The sequence below is a fragment of the Candoia aspera genome, chromosome 10 (assembly GCF_035149785.1).
Source record: "Candoia aspera isolate rCanAsp1 chromosome 10, rCanAsp1.hap2, whole genome shotgun sequence".
Lineage (NCBI taxonomy): Eukaryota > Metazoa > Chordata > Lepidosauria > Squamata > Boidae > Candoia > Candoia aspera.
Window position 1 is genome coordinate 790,382 of NC_086162.1, and position 19,688 is coordinate 810,069.

At 47.1% G+C, this 19,688-nt stretch overlaps 2 protein-coding genes across 3 annotated transcripts in view; one reads left to right on the forward strand and one right to left on the reverse strand.

Annotated features, from left to right (window-relative positions):
- Nucleotides 1–41: 41 nt before the first annotated feature.
- The window catches only part of GNL2 (G protein nucleolar 2), a 329,965-nt gene continuing 310,318 nt past the window's right edge, over nt 42–19,688 (forward strand). Inside the window, exons 1-16 of one of the 2 annotated variants that reach the window (XM_063311704.1) lie at nt 42–149; nt 227–311; nt 6,033–6,127; nt 6,321–6,460; nt 7,853–8,037; nt 8,847–8,913; nt 9,263–9,421; nt 9,773–9,886; nt 10,904–11,032; nt 11,823–11,927; nt 12,115–12,273; nt 12,817–12,924; nt 13,577–13,974; nt 16,058–16,137; nt 16,739–16,845; nt 17,204–17,349. In XM_063311704.1, coding sequence (XP_063167774.1) covers nt 83–149; nt 227–311; nt 6,033–6,127; nt 6,321–6,460; nt 7,853–8,037; nt 8,847–8,913; nt 9,263–9,421; nt 9,773–9,886; nt 10,904–11,032; nt 11,823–11,927; nt 12,115–12,273; nt 12,817–12,924; nt 13,577–13,974; nt 16,058–16,137; nt 16,739–16,845; nt 17,204–17,332 — 2,127 coding nt within the window. In that variant the 5' untranslated portion in view covers nt 42–82 and the 3' untranslated portion in view covers nt 17,333–17,349. Of the gene's footprint in view, nt 150–226; nt 312–6,032; nt 6,128–6,320; nt 6,461–7,852; nt 8,038–8,846; nt 8,914–9,262; nt 9,422–9,772; nt 9,887–10,903; nt 11,033–11,822; nt 11,928–12,114; nt 12,274–12,816; nt 12,925–13,576; nt 13,975–16,057; nt 16,138–16,738; nt 16,846–17,203; nt 17,357–19,688 lie in introns of those variants that run through there. The other variant, XM_063311702.1, reaches the window with a different exon arrangement.
- On the reverse strand, nt 17,584–19,647 carry DNALI1 (dynein axonemal light intermediate chain 1). Its single transcript, XM_063311707.1, has 6 exons — nt 19,463–19,647; nt 19,235–19,371; nt 18,986–19,155; nt 18,734–18,912; nt 18,341–18,505; nt 17,584–17,941 (listed from the first exon to the last, which is right to left on the reverse strand). The coding sequence occupies exons 1-6, from the start codon at nt 19,541–19,543 to the stop codon at nt 17,906–17,908; spliced, it is 768 nt and encodes a 255-aa protein (XP_063167777.1). The 5' UTR covers nt 19,544–19,647; the 3' UTR covers nt 17,584–17,905.

Sequence of the window (19,688 nt, forward strand, 5' to 3'; positions counted from 1 at the left end):
CCCTCCCGGAAGTCCTTGCTGGCCGCTCTCTCTCTTTCCCTCTCTCTCTCTCTCGGGAGCTGCTGCCGCCGCCGCCGCCGCCATGGGGAAACCGCGCTTCAAGGGCCGCCGCGCCAGCCTGAACCCGTCGCGCGCCAGCACCAACCCCGGTAAGCGGCGCCGCGGCGGGCGGGCGGAGCAGGGTCTTCTGCGTGGCGGGCGCTCAACCTCTGCTTTGTCCCCGCAGATCGGCCGGTCGGCGCCGGAGGCCACAACATGCGGGACCGCGCCACCATCCGGCGCCTCAACATGTACCGCCAGCGGGAGCGCCGGTGAGTGGCGGCGAGGAGGGCCGGGTCCGCGGGGAGCGGGAGCTCGAGCGCTTCTGGAAAGGCCGAGCCACCTCACCTCGTCGCTGCTGCTGCGAACCGCGAGCGTTCGGACGCCCTCCGTCTGCCTCTCTGGGCCGAGGACTCGCGTGGTGACCCTTCCGCCGATTCACCAGAGAAGCCAGACGGTCGCAGTCATCCTTAGTCCCCGTGCTCATCAATTAGATTTCTTTTCGGAGGAGATGGGCGGTGATAAAATTTGAAAAATAAATAAACACCGGTGGCCCAAGGACTGGCCTATCCTTAGGGTTGTTGCTGTTTATTCGTTCAGTCGCTTCCGACTCTTTGTGACTTCATGGACCAGCCCACGCCAGAGCTTCCTGTCGGTCGTCAACACCTCCAGCTCCCCCAGGGACGAGTCCATCACCTCTAGAATATCATCCATCCACCTTGCCCTTGGTCGGCCCCTCTTCCTTTTGCCTTCCACTCTCCCTAGCATCAGCATCTTCTCCAGGGTGTCCTGTCTTCTCATTATGTGGCCAAAGTGTTTCAGTTTTGCCTTTAATACCATTTCCTCAAGTGAGCAGTCTGGCTTTATTTCCTGGAGGATGGACTGGTTGGATCTTCTTGCAGTCCAAGGCACTCTCAGAATTTTCCTCCAACACCACAGTTCAAAAGCATCGATCTTCCTTCGCTCAGCCTTCCTTATGGTCCAGCTCTCGCAGCCATATGTTACTACGGGGAACACCATTGCTTTAACTATGCGGGCCTTTGTTGTCAGTGTGATGTCTCTGCTCTTAACTATTTTATCGAGATTTGTCATTGCTCTTCTCCCAAGGATTAAGCGTCTTCTGATTTCCTGACTGCAGTCAGCATCTGCAGTAATCTTCGCACCTAGGAATACAAAGTCTTTCACTGCTTCTACATTTTCTCCCTCTATTTGCCAGTTATCAATCAAGCTGGTTGCCATAATCTTGGCTTTTTTCAGGTTTAGCTGCAAGCCAGCTTTTGCACTTTCTTCTTTCACCTTCATCATAAGGCTCCTCAGTTCCTCTTCGCTTTCAGCCATCAAAGTGGTATCATCTGCATATCTGAGATTGTTAATGTTTCTTCCAGAGATTTTAACTCCAGCCTTGGATTCCTCAAGCCCAGCATGTCGCATGATGTGTTCTGCGTACAAGTTGAATAGGTAGGGTGAGAGTATACAGCCCTGCCGTATTCCTTTCCCAATCTTAAACCAGTCCGTTGTTCCGTGGTCTGTTCTTACTGTTGCTACTTGGTCGTTATACAGATTCTTCAGGAGGCATACAAGATGACTTGGTATCCCCATACCACTAAGAACTTGCCACAATGTGTTATGGTCCACACAGTCAAAGGCTTTAGAATAGTCAATAAAACAGAAATAGATGTTTTTCTGAAACTCCCTGGCTTTTTCCATTATCCAGCGGATATTGGCAATTTGGTCCCTAGTTCCTCTGCCTTTTCTAAACCCAGCTTGTACATCTGGCAATTCTCGCTCCATGAATTGCTGAAGTCTACCTTGCAGGATCTTGAGCATTACCTTGCTGGCATGTGAAATGAGTGCCACTGTTTGATAGTTTGAACATTCTTTAGTGTTTCCCTTTTTTGGTATGGGGATATAAGTGGATTTTTTCCAGTCTGATGGCCATTCTTGTGTTTTCCAAATTTGCTGGCATATAGCATGCATTACCTTGACAGCATCATCTTGCAAGATTTTGAACAGTTCAGCTGGGATGCCGTTGTCTCCTGCTGCCTTGTTATTAGCAATGCTTCTTAAGGCCCATTCAACCTCACTCTTCAGGATGTCTGGCTCTAGCTCACTGACCACACCATCAAAGCTGTCCCCGATATTGTTATCCTTCCTATACAGGTCTTCTGTATATTCTTGCCATCTTTTCTTGATCTCTTCTTCTTCTGTTAGGTCCTTGCCATCTTTGTTTTTGATCATACCCATTTTGGCCTGGAATTTACCTCCGATGTTTCTAATTTTCTGGAAGAGGTCTCTTGTCCTTCCTATTCTATTGTCTTCTTCCACTTCCATGCATTGCTTGTTTAAAAATAATTCCTTATCTCTTCTGGCTAACCTCTGGAATTTTGCATTTAATTGGGCATATCTCCCCCTATCACTGTTGCCTTTTGCTTTCCTTCTTTCTTGGGCTACTTCTAGTGTCTCAGCAGACAGCCATTTTGCCTTCTTGGTTTTCTCTTTCTTTGGGATGTATTTTGTTGCCACCTCTTGGACAATGTTGCGGACTTTTGTCCATAGTTCTTCTGGGACCCTATCTACTAAGTCCAGTCCCTTAAATCTGTTCTTCACCTCCACTGCATATTCCTTAGGAATATTAGTGAGCTCATATCTAGCTGATCTGTGGGTCTTCCCTAATCTCTTTAGTCTGATCCTAAATTGTGCAAGAAGAAGTTCGTGATCTGAACTACAGTCAGCTCCAGGTCTTGTTTTTACCGACTGTATAGATGTCTGCCACCTTTGGCTGCAAAGGATGTAGTCAATCTGGTTTCGGTGTTGTCCATCTGGGGAAGTCCATGTATAAAGCCACCTCTTAGGTTGTTGGAAGAGAGTGTTTGTTATGCAGAGTGAGTTGTCTATGCAAAATTCTATCAGCCTATGTCCTGCTTCGTTTTGTTCTCCCAGGCCATGCTTACCTGTAATTCCAGGTGTCATTTGACTGCCCACCTTAGCATTCCAGTCTCCCGTGATGAAAATAACATCTCTTTTAGGCGTGTTGTCCAGTAGGTGCTGCAGATCCTCATAGAACTGCTCTACTTCAGCTTCTTCAGCATCTGTGGTTGGGGCGTATATTTGGATCACTGTGATGTTAGATGGCTTGCCCTGAATTCGAATTGAGATCATTCTGTCGTTTTTTGGATTGTATCCAAGCACTGCTTTAGCCACTTTACTATTAATTATGAAGGCTACTCCATTTCTTCTGTGGTCCTCTTGTCCACAGTAGTAGATCTGGTGGTCATTTGATGTGAAGTGGCCCATTCCAGTCCATTTCAGTTCACTGACACCCAGAATGTCTCTCTTTAATCTTGACCTCTCACCAATAACCACATCCAATTTGCCCTGGCTCATAGATCTTACATTCCAGTTTCCAATGGTGTGTTGATCCTTAGAACATTGGATTCGCCGTTCACCACCAGCACCGTCGGCCGCTAGCCGTCCTTTCGGCTTTGAGCTAGCTGCGTCATCACATCTGGGGCTAGTTGAACTCATCCTCCGTTCCTCCCCAGTAGCATTTTGACCATCTTCCGACCTGGGGGTCTCATCTTCCGATGGTATACCGACATATCTCTGGTTGTACTGATCCGTTTAGTTTTCACGGCAAGAATACTGGGGTGGGTTGCCATTACCTTCCCCAGGGATCGCATTTAGTCTGACCTCTCTGTCATGACCTTCCCGTCTTGGGTGGCCCTTCACGGTTTAGCTCATGGCATCATTGAGGTGCTCAAGCTCCAGCACCACGACAAGGTAACGATCCTTTTTCTGAATATTCTTAGGGTTACTGTTTCATTAATTAACATTTGTGCATAATCCAGCACATACAGAATGATGCATGTAAAACATGGCTGATTGAGGGTGGCCCAAAGGCTTCAGGCAGTTACAGGAAGCTGTCTAAAGAGGTACATATCTAGTAGTTGGGCACTTGTTTTTGCCATGGGGAGAAGTTGTGAAAATCTTGGGCTCTTTGCCATGGAGCTTTCCTCTTCAGCCTTGGGAGGATAAATTTTTTACTACTAGTGCTTTCCTACAGAAGTATCAGTCCTTACATACATGTACTTAGTAGTAGGGATACATTTCACAAAATTGCAAAATAATTTATTCCAATAGATTCTGGTGGAAAAAAAAAACCAGATGGAAATTGATGAGAAGCATATCTACAGTGACGTCTTTTGTCAGGAACCGCTCATCGCTGTTAGCTGTCACTGAATAAACAGTGCAGCATTAAAATTTCTGCTAAGGTTTCATAGGGCGTGCTGAATCTCAGCAACAGTATATTTTAGGGAAAAGCAGCCAATATAAATGATACAATAAAAGGCTTTAAAGTTTTCTTCAAACTATTTTAGGCCACAATTTATCTATTTTCAAAAATGGTAAGTTTCAACTACTTTTTTAAAGAAAAAGCTTTGAACGTTTGCAAAAAGAACAAAAAGGCAATATATGAATCAGTTTGTGGATGTGGTGGAAGCAAGAATGGTTTGCAAAGATGGAAAGGTATCAAGAGGTATATGGAATGGGGTTGGTATAATAAACTAGATTTAGCTATGCTTGCTTTTTTTTTTAATCTTGTGACTTGAATTTCCTTAGCTTACTATATCTTACTTGCATTCTGCCCAATGTTACTTGCCCCAAAAGAGGGTAATATGATGAATACGTATGTAGCTTCAACATTTCATCCAGACTGACCAAGCAAACTTTTCTCCATCATTTTTTTTCTCTTTGTCTACTGAGAAATATTCTCCTGCAGCTTTATCGAGTTCACTAACCAGATTGCTTGTACTATATTCAGGAACTGGCTCTGGACATGGTCATGTCAGTTTCTGAAATGATCTTGAGAGGAACAAGCCTCCCATCTATTCTCAGTCCGTACCTGAAAACTTGAAAGGCCGTTTCAGAGGCCAGATTCCATGCAGCCTTTTTTCTTCATGGAGTGACAGTTGTTCTTTAAGACTTCATTTCTCAGGATCCTGAGTCACATCAAGAGTGCTTATTTTTGAAGCTTCTGATCAAAAGTCTTTAAGTGGGGGGGAAAAAAAGATTCTGCAGTCGCCGTCCCATTAATTTGGTATCTAATAAGCTCCACTTCCTTAGCTGCCTAGACATGGGGTTAGTTAGCAAATTTTTAAATTGATGTTATCATGTGGTAGAGTGGTCATTTTCCAGGAAGGTATGAGAGTTTGAGGTAGAGCTAGGCTCTGGTTTTCCTCAGATGTGTGAATAAAGTAGTAGTTTTGTTTCCCAATATTGGAGCTGCTTTTCTCCATATGCAGACCGATCAATTTCATGCTCAGTTGTGCACCAGCATGGGCTCAGTATCCATAAGCAGGTGCTAAATGGAAGAATCCTTGCATGTTTTCCCAAGCATCTCTACCTGCGGAAGGGGGCCAACTGTAAATGTGGAATCTTTTAGCAATGTGTTTTTCAGGGGCTGTGCTCCATAGTTTGGCACAGCCTGTGGAAAAATGTCAGCCTTGCCTAAGAGGGCCTCTACCTCTACAACCCGGTTGCCCTTCTGCCTGGCTGCTGGCCAAGGAGCCCTTATTATTTCCAGTTGTTCACCTGGCAGTGTACTCTGTTATGCCTGGCTATTGCATTTTGTTTGAGCATTTGCCCATTCTTGTAAATGAGAAGAGTGGTGGGAGATGTTCCAGCTTGTCTTTTCAAGGGGTAGAGTTCTACTTCAGTTAATCATACTTTTTGTAATCCACCCATTCTGCAAAGACTTACATTTTTAATGGCATTCCCCTTCTCAGCACATGGTGAATACCAAGTTAGCGGGCAGGGCCATCTGGCTCAGTAATGTCTTTGCAGATTTGCCATTGAGTTTTTAGCAGCTCTACCCAGAGAGGGCAGGGACCTTTTGCATGTGAAGAAAGGTTCTCTTACAGAGCTACAGCTTTAAGCTGTAGATTGTAAGTAAGCCAGTTACTGTAAAGGCTCCCATATTACTCTTTTTTATACAGGAACAATTGTGGGAAACTGGTCCGACCACTTGAGTTCCAGTCCACTGTGGCACCAGGCACCATAGCACGAGTGGAGCCCAACATTAAATGGTTTGGTAAGCTTGCTGTGAGAGTGTGGGAGCAGTCTGAGGGGTTCTGCACCTGAGCTTAATTAACCCAAAAGCTGAACTGGAGACAGTGAGATGGCTGCTGATATAAAGTGGCATCCTTGGTGGCTTCCTACGTCTTGTCAATCCAAGCTACGTCAGGCACCCAGGTACAGACAATTGGAACATCCTCTTTATGTAGGAAACACACGTGTGATCAAACAGTCCTCTCTCCAGAGATTCCAAGAGGAGATGAAGACCGTGATGAAGGATCCTTATCGAGTGGTCATGAAACAAAGCAAATTGCCTCTCTCTCTCCTTCACGACCGAATTAAACCTCACGTGAGTGGTTTGCTTGTCCTGTTGGCCCAAGTGTTATCTCTCTGTGTGGTTGGGTGTTGGACTCTGGGGAAGGCTCTGGAACAGCATTCTCTCTCTCTCCCCCCCCCTCCCCCCTCCCCCCTCTCCCGCATGTTGCATGTATCTCACAGGGTGAGAAACCATCCTCTAGTTACAAAATGTAAGAGTGCGGTAGAAAAGCCTACTAGAGGTGTATCATTTACATTTACAGGAAGAGTGAAATGGGATATGCTCTTAAAATGTATACAGTGTGGCATGACTGTTCTACTTCTTTTTCTTTGCCAGAAGGCGCCCAGCAAAATTTGGTCCCAAGTTGCCTGTGTTGGGAAAAGACTTGCTTGTACAAAACGGTGTTGTTCCAGTGGCAGAGAGTCCCCAGTGGGATGGTGGTGCCAGCAGCCCTCAAGCTACTTTTGAGGTCTACTTGTCAGTTTGCCAGATCCAAATGAAGCTGGGCTTTCATCTCAAGTCAAAAATGTTTTTTGTTCTGGCTTGAAAGCCAGCCTGCCTGCCTGCCTGCCTGCCTTCCTGTGTATCTTGAGCTCTCTCTGAACAACTTTGTTTTTTCAGGAGCTCCCATATGTCTTTAATAAAATGAAAACATTTTAAATTAAGACAAGGGTCCTCTACAGTTCAAGCACACATCACTCAATTACAATTCTTGCTAGCTAGAGAAGACTTAGTTCCAAAGAAGGAGCTGGCCTTCCAAAAGCAGAAATTAAGCTGTGGGGCAGATTATCCCTGACAAATCTGAATTTTGGCAGAACAAAAGCTCTGTGGTTGAAACAAAGCAGTCAGCAAAAAATAGTTGTATTTTCATCCTTGTAACTTCAGTATGTGGGACGTGGTGGCGCTGCGGGTTAAACCACTGAGCTGCTGATCGGAAGGTCGGCGGTTCGAAACCACGCGGCGGGGTGAGCTCCCGTTGCTCGTCCCAGCTCCTGCTCACCTAGCAGTTCGAAAACATGCAAATGTGAGTAGATCAATAGGTACCGCTTCGGCGGGAAGGTAACAGCGTTCCGAGTTGTCATGCTGGCCACATGACCCGGAAGTGTCTATGACAACGCCGGCTCCAAGGCTTAGAAACGGAGATGAGCACCGCCCCCTAGAGTCGGACACGACTGGACTTTACGTCAAGGGAAACCTTTACCTCTTAACTTCAGTAGCAGTGGAAAGGATGGATACCAAGCCAAGAAGAATAGCTTGACACTCTGGCCAGCATAGCCTGCTTTGGGTCAGGAGTTGTGTCACTGCAGCCCTGTAGCTCTTCCCTGTGGAAAGCTCAGATGGGGCAGTCCTTTGCGGGGCCCAGCTGAGCATGAACATCTTGTTTTGAACCAGGGTGAAGTCGTCATGGCCTTTTTCTTCTTTTAGAATTCCAGAGTCCATATTCTTGATACAGAAACCTTTGAAACAACTTTTGGTCCAAAATCACAGCGGAAACGGCCAAATCTCCTAGCAAGGGATGTGCAGTCTCTGGTGGCAAGTGCCATAGCTGAGGCCAGCAGCTATAGCCAAGATAAAGATCGGGATCTGGTGACAGAGGATAACGGAGTAAGGTATACCCTTGGAGCTGGCACCTAGAAACATGGCTTGGCATGGAGGGTGATACTTTTTGTCCTGAAGTTGGAGTGTGGCACTCTCGGGGGGGGGGGTGTTGGTTGGCTCAGTCTTTCCCAGCAGCTTCCACCTGTACCACTAATCAAAAACTGCCACAGCTACATTTAGTTATTGGGAGCAGCACCTGAATGGTTTCTTGTGCCTTGTGTTAAGTGTATAGCATTTGCAACTGCAGCTTCTTACCTGGTTGGAGTTTCTGACTTTTCTGTTCTGGGTGGATACTAATTCTGCTTCCGCTCAACTGTTCACCCTATTCTGGCCATGGGACTTGCCATATTCTCTGCCCTTCCAGGTGAAGTGGTGTTTCATGTGCCAGAGATCATTGCTATAGCCTGCAAATGCTTGCTTTACTTTATTGCAACCAAATGGTTTTAAGATAGGATTGACACAAGGTACACCTCCGGCATGTCTCCTCTCCGAGACTTGGCATTTAACATTAATAAAACTTTCAAATGAATGAATGCACAGCTCTTTATGAAAATAATAACAATATAGTTATAGGGCACCGAGAGAGAGGCGCCACAGTGGCACCTGCATGGATGGGTGCAGCTGATGGAGGAGTATTCTGCATTAGCTTTGTGAGAGGAGGAGGAGGAGGAGATAATCGATATGTTGGGTGGACAGATCTCTTGTAAGGAGAGGCAAGAAGGTCTCCCGCAGGAAAAGGGATCTACCATCCAAGTCTGTCTGCCAGTATATAGTATGGTTGTGCTTTTGTGCTGCTGACTCTTGTGGTCCCCTTTTTCAGGGTGGAGGTGCAAGAGGAAATCTACAAAAAAGGACAGTCTAAGCGGATCTGGGGAGAACTTTACAAGGTATGTGAAAGAGTGGTCAATATGGCTGTGTAATTGTGTTCTCACAAATGTTTCTGGATAAGGCATGGGAAAGTTGTTCCTGCCATGGTGTCCTGAGCTAGCTTGCTTGCCTTTGAATTCTGAACTTGGTTTTGTAGCAGTATTGAGTTTCTTCCAAGTTAAAGTGAAAGCAGGCCTGGAGTTTGATCTTCTATTCAGTTCTGGATTTCTCACCTCAGTCTGGACAGGACTGCTTATCCGTGTAGTTTGAAATGCTTGAACTTTATTGTTATGAAGAGTTAAGACATGGAAATCCTTCAGGATGCTTCCCCAGTCCAATAAGTCTCTCACCTTCTCTCTGAACTTCCAGGTGATTGATTCGTCAGATGTCATTGTGCAAGTATTGGATGCTAGAAATCCCATGGGGACCCGTTCCCCTCACGTGGAGGCCTACCTAAAGAAGGAAAAGCCCTGGAAGCATCTCATTTTCGTCTTGAACAAATGTGATCTTGTGCCCACATGGGTCACGGTAGGTCACTTGGAAGATGATGTGGGCTACAAGAAAAAGCTGCTTGTTTGGGGCTTATCTCCAATGCAGAGAAACTATTTTGCATGTGAGCTTGGGAACTGTCAGGGACCTATCAGTGTCTTTGAAATGGGTCTCTGGAGCTTGGAGAGGTTGAAGTCAGAAATTGTTTTTTGCAACTGCTTGAATGTCTGCTTTGATCTGCCACACCTTGAAATAGTATTGGGGGTAGGGGGAGGTCCAAAACACTGGACCAAGCATCACCTGTTGGGCTGGAGAGCTTCATCCTTGAGCTGCTGGGCTTGATGGGATGGAACGGTTACTGAGCGTGGACACTTCGTTTGTTTCTTCTAGAGGCACTGGGTTGCACTTCTGTCTCAGGATTATCCGACCTTGGCTTTTCATGCCAGCCTCACAAACCCTTTTGGAAAAGGGGCCTTCATTCAGCTCTTGAGGCAGTTTGGAAAGGTACAGTAAATCTTCGTGGTTGCCTTGAGTGTTGCTGAGGAATCTTGCATTTTGTGGGTCCCTGAGGTGCAGTGAGTAGTTTGGAAAGTCTGGGGGTGGGGTGAATTAGAAAGTTCCCAGATAACTAATTAGTCCAGAGGTGCCTTGAATCTTACACAAAGAGGAAGCAGGGATTCTCATAGATTCTGCTGCTTGGTTTCATGCTGGTTGCGGGCATCACAAAGAGGAGCAGTGATTTGTCATATTTAGCAAGATTGATTCCTGAGACTGACTCAGCTGCTGAACGTTAGGAATGCACAAAATTCTGGAAAATCCGTTCCCCCTGTGGATCATGCTATTCTGGGGAGAGTTTAATGGTTACTTGAAGGAGGATTCAAAATGTCCTGATGGATGTTATCAGGTCACCTTGAATTGCTTCCGCTTCAGAGGATTTGTCTCTCAAAACTGCTGACTTGCCCTGAAGTGGCACAGTCTGGAGGAGGGTCAGCATGGCCCAGAGGGGGGAAAGAAAGAGCAGAGCTCCAGAATGTTTGCGTCCTAATGGGCTTTGCACATCCTTCCTGGGACTGGCATTGGCATGGGATTGTGGAGGAGAGCACCTGAATGACTGGGGGATTGCAGATACATATCTATACATATTTTGAAGACCCTGCTGCAATCTCAGGTGCTTTTCAGGGAAAGGCAGAAAGTGTACCCTTCACTTACCAAACAAAAAAGAAGTAAGTTTCCTGGCTGACTTGCTTCCCCCATCAGCTGAAGAGTTTGCCAGACCTTCACAGAACTTGGTTGCTTAAAGTGTCCAGCAGATGATGTCCATTTTATGAGCTATGTTTAAAACCTTAAACCAACTAGCAGTGGATGGAAAAGAACTGGTCAGTTTTGGTGACTTGTTTAGGTCTATCAACTATCCTGCACTTGGCTCTCCCAAAGGCCAGCTGCTTGTCCAAAACTGCTCTCTCTAATTCTTAGGATGTCCATATTCAACCTGCCTTATTCTGGATATGTTGTCCCCAACAGCTGCACGTAGACAAGAAGCAGATCAGCGTGGGCTTCATTGGATACCCTAATGTGGGAAAGAGCTCTGTGATCAACACACTCCGCTCCAAGAAGGTCTGCAGCGTGGCTCCCATTGCTGGTGAAACCAAGGCAAGCTTCTGCACAAATTTAGGCTTAAAATGTAGCTATAGTGGGTAGGAGGGTTTCTTGCGCCTGAAGTTATGGACTTCTGCACCAATCCTAAGCATGTTCTCATTTCTAGGATTGCAGTGCTAGAGTGAAAGTGCCTGATGTGTAGTCCAGGGTCTTGAGCATTCTCTGTACTTAAGGTCTTTATTTCTGCAGATACGATAAGCACATGATAACTTGTCAGCATCCCTTGGAGGAGGGATGCTGAGCAAAACATCAGGTGGCCAGAAGATCCCAAAATGAACATGTTGGAACAAACGTGTAAAGTGAATATCTTTGTGTCATTAAAGTGTTTTTCTCTAAAAGCAGAAAGTATGCTCAGCTGATTAGACAGTGACAGAATTTCACTTAAATGTCATCACTGAAAAAAACTCCTTGCCATTTAAATGCGGTCTTGAGCTCTGTCAACACGTGATAACACTAAAAAAGCTGTCTTTAGGGACAAGAAAAACAGACAGGCCTGGATTTATTGTTTGCCCTGCATTCCAGCAGGTAGCACTTTTGTGTTTGCTAAATAGCCTTTAGAAAGAAATAGCAGGCATGGCGATGACATCAAAGGACCATCCAGGTGTTTCCTGGCCACGATGTTCTTGATGTTTACAGGTTGGCATTTAACTGGTTCCTCTTGCTCTGTTCACCTCCCCACCTCGTTTATAGATCCTTGAACAATATCAGTTTAAAGAGCTGCTGCCATGCGTTTTGTTCCTACTGAATTAAAAAGAAAGGCTTGGCCCTACTTCTTCCTCTGCAGGTATGGCAGTACATCACTTTAATGCGCCGTATTTTCCTTATTGACTGCCCAGGCGTGGTGCACCCCTCAGGAGACTCAGAAACAGATATTGTACTGAAAGGAGTGGTGAGTATCAAGGGAAGCTTTTTCTGCCCCAGTCTGACTTACCAGCCTTACAAATTATTGAAATGTTGCCAAGATCCAGGTGCTTGAATAATCATGACAGATTTCCTTGGCAGTCATTGGAGATGTATGTGTGGAAATCTGTATCTTTGGTAAAAGCCAGGAGTCTGACTGTTCTGGTGATTTCCAGGTTCAGGTAGAAAAAATCAAGAGTCCAGAAGACCACATTGCTACAGTGCTGGACAGAGCCAAGCCAGAATACATCAGGAAAACATATAAAATAGACTTCTGGGAAAATGCAGAGGATTTTCTGAAGAAGCTAGCATTCCAGACGGGAAAGTTACTGAAGGTGAATCTGGTCTTCCAGGTGCTGAAGAGCTGTTTGATTCAAGAGAAAGGAAGTTGGATCCCTTAGTGTGGACATTTGGTCAGCATGGGAGACATTTTCTGAAGGGGAGTCTGCTCCTGAGAAACCAAGCCTGGGAGCAGCCAATGGTGATAAGAGAGGAAAGAGGAGACGATGGGTTAGCTGGGTGCTCACAGCTTGCTCAAGTAGGCTGAAGTGGGCTGATAACTAGAATAGAAGTGTGGTTCAGGGAGATTTGGGGAACTTGCCTTGGTCTTTGCATATTAGGTGAATCAGGCCATCAGGGCACACCATCAACCATTTTGAGGAGGTGCAGTATGTGATACAAAGACAGTCAACTGTGGCTTGTGAACTAACTTTTAGGCGTAGCATGTTGTGTGAGTCCAGCCCACAAGTGCCTTCCTTCCCCATGGGGCTTGCATCCTGCCTGAAGTCCTAGCGCCAGGCCCCTTTAGGAGCAGGCCTCTCTCTGATCTCCTCTGCTCCCTTCAGCTGCTGTGACTGGCTGCCTTATTACCATTTCAGGGGGGAGAGCCTGATCTGCACACAGTCAGCAGGATGGTGCTGAACGACTGGCAGCGGGGCCGCATCCCGTTCTTTGTGAAGCCTCCAAATGTGGAACAGGACTCCCAGGTGAGGTCTGCAAGAATAGCTTGAGTGTTTCTTCTGGAAAAGGAAAAAGAGGTATTGCTCCTCCTGAAAGCAAGCAAACATATAAATAAAGGAGTGGTAGTTAGTAATGAAGCAGGACTGGTTACAGGCTGGCTTTCAAGGCAAGCACTTGAAGTAATAGAAATACTCCTCCCCTTGCAACAGTACCCCACACAAGGTGATGGGGGCCCACCTTGCTTGAATAAAAATCATGCACGCTTAAATGTTTTTGCACCATTTCCATGGGTGTAAACTGGTCATGGGAGTAGTTCAAATAGCCAATTTCAGTGTAATTGTCATCCTTCTCCTTAACGTCAGAGAAAGAGGAAAACTGAGCCGTAGCTTCTGTCTGGAATTTCTGCCTTCGTTTTCAGGGAGATGGGAGGATATGATGGTTACTCAATAGTGGTGGTGAATACGTACAAAGTGAGAGGTGTTCTTGATTATCCTTTCAGTCTGGGTTCCAACTGGCACTGGTCAGATCAGGATCCTGGTGAGCTTGACTGAAGGCCCTTCATGAGTGGAAAAGTATGCCGAGATTGTTTGGAGTTGAACAATCCAGTGGCAAAATGAAGGGTTGGGATGGACTAGTAACTCTGACTTGCAGAGAAACTTCCATTCTTTAATTTCTCAGCCTACAGCAGCTGCTTCAGATGTGCCCACAGACCTGAGTCACAGTGAGAACGCAGGGATGATGGAAAAATGTGAAGAACAGACTGGGAATGATGAATGCACCAACGTGGCACCAAAATGGCCCTTGCCCCACGTGCAGCAAAACTATAAGAAGATAACTGTGACCCCTCAGTTCTTGGAAGAGGATCTGGTTCCTGTGAATGTACTGGATATCAGTGAAACAGACAATGATACAGAGGAAGACGAGGAGGAAGAGCAGAACTCACCACGTGGGAGGCCAACTTGTGAGGCTAACACCAGAGAAGATTCAAAGGTAGTACTGAAGTCACTGGACGAGAAGATTGCCAAGTACAGGAGATTCTTGGATAAGGCAAAGGCCAGGAGGTTCTCAGCAGTAAGGTAATGAGTGCATCTGACCTTCCTTCGTTCACCTGGTTCAGCAGATAGAAGGGCCTAAAACGCTGAGGCCAACTTACTGCTGTAACTCAAGATTGGCCAATCCTCAACCACCTTTCCTTCCAGCATCAGTTGCAGCACCCAGATCATAGTTAAGCAAAAAACTCCAGGCATGATCTGTTCTTTGCATGGAACAGTGGTCTTCAGGTGGTTTGAAACATGAACATTTGGGATACTCTGGCCCCATGCATGAAACAAAAAGGGCTCTTTTGGTCTGTGCAGGGACTGAAATGGTTTGGGACAGGTGGAAGAACAGGGTGCAAAAACAGGTGGGGACTATGGAGGGAAAGAGAATAATCTGGTGCATTGCTATATCTCTCCAGCCCTCCCAAGTTGTTCCGGCACATCCAATCAGTTTGCATGCGCCATATCTTCCCTATCCACCCCTCTTCAAAAAACAGGCTTGCCCATTCAAACTGTGAGCTTACTCTAGAGCAGATATCTACTACCAGGAATTTCCTAGATGTGTGGGCCATACTTTGGGATTTATACTTATAAATGGGCTCCAACAGTGAGAATATGCCATAAGATAAGTTCCTCAGCATCTTCTGCCATGTGCAGGAATTCCCAGTCAGTCCCAGCAATAACAGCAGGACCTGCTGAAAGTTATAGCAGTCGGTACAATTATTCTATTGTCACCTCACAAAGAGAATAAGCAACCCCCACGATTGGGACTGAATGCACAAAGCTCACTGGGGAGAAAATGCTTCTTTGCTTTATTTTCTTCCAGTGAAGGTCCCACCCCACCCCCTCCCAATGCCAAGGAGCTCTCCAACATCTAAGGATGCATGATTGGAATAAAGAACTCATCCAACTACTGATAGCTGTGTTATTCATCTGTAGGTTAAGGTTTGAATAAAAGCCATGTGTTCTGGAACACATCCAGCACTGTTCTGCCCCTCTGCAGAAGGGAGGAAAGGGGAGGCACTGGAAAACATAGAGGTGATTGGGTTGGTGGGAAACTGCATGCTGGGAAGTGGGGGGGTAGGAGAAGAGGTGACATGGCCATCTTTGCCCTGTACAAATTCTGTTTCTTCCCAAATCCAGAACAGGTAAAGTACTATTTTTTCTGTTAAACCATGGCTTGACCCAAAATGATTCAGCAGAAATTCCAGGAAGGGGCTTCTTCTAGGCTCAAAGCAGCTCTCCCCCACTTGACTACATGCCATCAAGTCAGTGTCGACTCTGAACAGCCACATAGATAGATATTTCTCCATGATCTGTCCCTAACCTGGAGTTTCAGATCTTCCAACTGTGCACTCATCACTACTGTTACTGAATCCATTCACCTGGCTGCTAGTTATCCTCTTCCTCTCTTTCCTTCCACCTTTCCCAGCGTTACAGGTACTCCTCGCTTAATGACCACAATTGGGACTGGCAACTCCATCACTAAGCAATGTGGCCTTTAAGCAAAACATGTGACCACACTGGACTTATGTCACTCCTGCTGCAGTCATTAAGCAAGACATCATGTGACTGCAACTTGTGATTTTACTGCCAGTTTCTCCAATGATTTGGTCAGAAGCTGGCTGTGAAGCATCATGTGACCACAGGACGCTGCGACAGTTGCAAACACCCACCAGTTGTGAAGCACCTGAATTGCAGTCACGTAACCACGGGGATGTTGTGACGGTCATAAGTACAGTGACTGATTGTAAAGTTACTTTTTCAGCGCCACTGTAACTTTGAATGATCGCTAAACAGAGCAGTCATTAAGCGGGGACTGCCTGTGCAGCCTTCTCCATAGAGTTAGGTCTTTGCATAATGCATCCAAGGTGGGATAATTTGAGGCTGGTCATTTGTGCCTCGAGTGAGAACTCTGGGTTGATTTCTTCAGTGATCCATTTGTTTTCTTGGTTGTGTCCACACTTATTTGTAAAGCATATATCCTATGCTGTATTTCTTTTTTCAACTTACAGTAATGCTAGAGAAGGCTGTCCTTTGAAACTTGAGGCTGTACAACTGCTAGAGGAACGGGGGAATTCAATTTAGGAAGAATCTAACTGTTTGCTCTCCTACCTTGTAGAATCCCTAAGGGGCTGAGTGAAAAAATATTTGCAAAATCACAGTTGGATTCAGCAGCTCTTGAAACTGAGAAGACTGGAGGTATGGTGGCTGCTTTAGCAGTGATATCTGCATCCTATGCACATTTTATAGGTTTATTCGTATAAAGGGCTGGGTTTGACTTGATCTCTGCACGACACACTTAAGCCACGAAATTCCTGGGTTGCTTACCAATGTAGATAGTCCAGTCCTCCATGAATGTTCTTTTCAAAACTTATCAACTGTTACTAATCTGAATGGCTTTTGACTAACTTCTGAATCACTGACAGTATGCACTGAGTACAAGTTGTTAAGGAATGGCTATGAAAAAGTGCAATTGCCCTCTTGTTCACTTTGGAGAGCTTCCCAAATGCATCTGTATAGCCCAGAAAGCTGCAGTAGATGAACCCACACCTGGTCTGGAGAACACTTTCCCTCATGCAGCCTTGAGTGACCTACTTTGCCTCTTGTGCTCAGTGAACACATTTAAGATCACGCATCAGAGAAAATGGGGGCAAGAAATCTCATTGATTGTGGAAGGGGAGGGAGCACAGCATTCCCATTTGGAAAGTTTGTCCCTCACTGCATAGCCTTTCATTACTCACAGCATTTGGCTCTTCAGGAAGAGCTTTGTCTCTTATCATTCTTGACATGCTGGTTTTAGGAAAACTGAGGGAAAGAAAGAAAAGGAAGGTACCAGAGGGAGAGGAGCAGCAGAGCTCCAGTGTCTGCCAGCTTAAGAACCCCTGCAAGAAACAGAATTCAAAGGAGGTAGGTGTCAGCGGTGAGTGGCTTTGGGACAGCCACTTTCCCTCAGCTCACAGGGTTGTTGGGGAGAAAACAAGAGGCGGGAGCATTATGCATAATGCTTGACCACAAAATGAAGGCAGGATGAAGGCAGTTGTCCTCCATAGCTTTCATAAGGTGCAGCACAAGGGAAACTGCTGCTGTTCATTCCATGTGGCCCAGTTGTCTTGTGTTGTGGATTTTAAAAACAGAATTGTAGTAGCGCTTACGTATATTGGTAGTGTATGGGAGAATTTTTTTTCCTTTTGGGATAGTAAGTTACAGCCATTAGCACCACCCATTTGTTTTGGATTGTCCTAAAATCATTGTTTTGCCTTTGCAGAAGAGAAGAGCAGAGCGGCAGCAGCACTCAAAGAAAGTTGGTGTTCGGTATTACGATACTCATAATGTCAAAAATAGAAACAGGAACAAGAGGAAATTGGACGCTGGAGCCCAGAGACTGACAACTTAAGATAAATAAAGATAAATGTTGAAATCTGGTAGATAATTTACCGTAAGTATGAAAACTGTTGGGTACCACTTTGGATCCCTACAGAAGGCTTTGCCCATCAATGTGAAAACAAGAATTAAAATCAAGGTAGCAGAAAGGGCAAACTTGCTAAAGGCCAAGACTTCTTACTAGTTTTAGCATATATGGCTGGTAAGGGGAAGGTTGGTTCAGGATGTGTGATCACCAGTTAAACAACTACATCAAGTTACAGGAGTCAGGATTTATTTTAATGCAATTTTGTACAGCCTTTTGTTTTGCTGTCGGGCTGACACCTGCCCAGAACTAAAGTATTACTGGCTTTAAAAACCCCCGAACACCTATGTTATTTACCTCCAGTAAATATTAATTGAAAAGACAAATCCCAAGCCAGTTGAGATTCTTTTTAAATATGGAGGAGGCATTTGAACAGTATTTGAATCTATGTTGATTCAGATGAGGTACTGGTAGATTCTGGAAGCTTTCTGGAAGAATACTCTGCAGCTGTGTTCTAGTTTTCCCCCTCAAGGCACTTTTTGCACTGGGCTGACAGAAGGCTTATTTCTTTGGTGCAATGATGCCTTCGAGCTGTGCCTAAAATGCAGACAAAGCAGTTAATCAGTGAGGACTCCTGCACTGCGCCAAAAGATGTAAAACTGCTCCCTGGGAGACTGCGGCACTGCTGTGGCATGAAGGAGAGATGCTGCATCTAACCTTTTAGCCATGAACCATCCTGCAGTAGCATTTGGTTGGCTTAGAAATTAGAGTATGACCAAGAAGTTTAAAAAACAGGATTCTGGGGTAGGCTTTTTTCACAGGACTCAACACCACCATCAGTGTAAACTGACAAGGCCCAGCTAATCCCAGGAGGTGAAACACGCGTTGTGCAGGGAAGATGGCATAACATGCCTATGCTTGGTAGTGGGATACTTTCCTCCCACTAAGCAGGGCAGCTGGTGACAACTAGAACATTCAGTTCGTGTCTGCTCTGACCTTGAGCTGCTGGTTGGTCCGTTTCAGGAACTGGACTTCCTCAGTGTGCTTCTTCTCTTCAACTTGTCGCCTTTCCAGTTCCCGCTTTTCAATGGCTTCACACTTGGCCTTCTGCTCATTCACTTGCCTCTCCAAGTCCCGTTTCTCGTCCTCTAAGTCTGCAATCTTGAGACAGAGAACACACCCAGCTGGGGGTCTTTTAGAAGTGCCTTGCCTGCCACCTATTAAGCTGCTTTTTGCTCTTACTTGCTCATACAGGGCAATCTAGTCTAAGGATGGTGGCTTTTTCTCTAATCCCATGCTACAGTACCAGAAAGAGAGTCCTCCATCTGTACTCCTTGGGCCGGAAGGGTGCCAACTTTGATGGCGATGGAGATCCAGGCTGCCCTTTACCTTTCTTTCCATGTCTGATTTCCCCTGCTCGGCCTGCAAGGCTTTCCTCATGCCGAAGGCCACGCTGCTCTCGTACAACGTCTGGTAGGCCGCGATGGTCATCCGGATCTCGTCCCGCACGCGCAGCAGCAGTAGCCCGCGCTCCGCGCAGTTGATGGTCACCTGCCGGATGAGTTCGTCTGCGGGCGGGGGCACAAGTCAGCGGCGCCGGCAGCCTCCTGCACCCCGCCCCCGGCCGCCGCCGCTCCTCACCGAAGCACTGGGAGTAGAGCTCGCGCCGCACCGGGCAGATGCCGGTCTCGCGTGCCTGGCGCTGCTGCAGCTTGAGGTCCAGCTGCTCCTGCAGGTGCACCACGTCCATGCGCGTGCTGGGCGTGCTGGAGACCTGCTGCACCCATAGCTGGTTCTCCTCCGTCCATTCTCTGCACGAGGCAAGCGCAGGTCAGCCCGGCCGCCCCGCCCCCGCCCCCGCCCCCCGCCCCCGCCCCCCGCGTGGCTCACCGCGGCGGCAGGATGGCGTTGAGGATCTCCTCGGCCTGCTTGCTGGGGTCCACCGAGGGCGACGGCGCCTTGCCCTTGGGCGGCGAGACGGGCCCCGGGGGTGTCGTCAGCTGCGGGCTCCCCTTCAGCGGCCGGGCCTGCGGAGCGGCGGAGGGATCACCGGAGGCGGCTCGTCCGCCCGCTCGCTCGCTCGCCCGCCCCCGTCCCTCCCCTCCGTCCCTCGCCTACCTTGGGCGAGCGCTTCTCGGTGTTGCGGCTGACCAGCACCGGCGTCTCGTAGCGCAGAAGGGAGTCCGCGGGGGGGATCATGGCGGCTCCACAAGGCCCGACGGGCGCCCGAGCCGGTTGCGCCGCGGTTGCCACGGCCACGGGGACGCCGCTGGGCGGGACGGCGCGCAGGCGCACCAAGGCCCACCAGCGCGCCTTGCCGCCGGAAACCCGCCCGCCGCCCTCA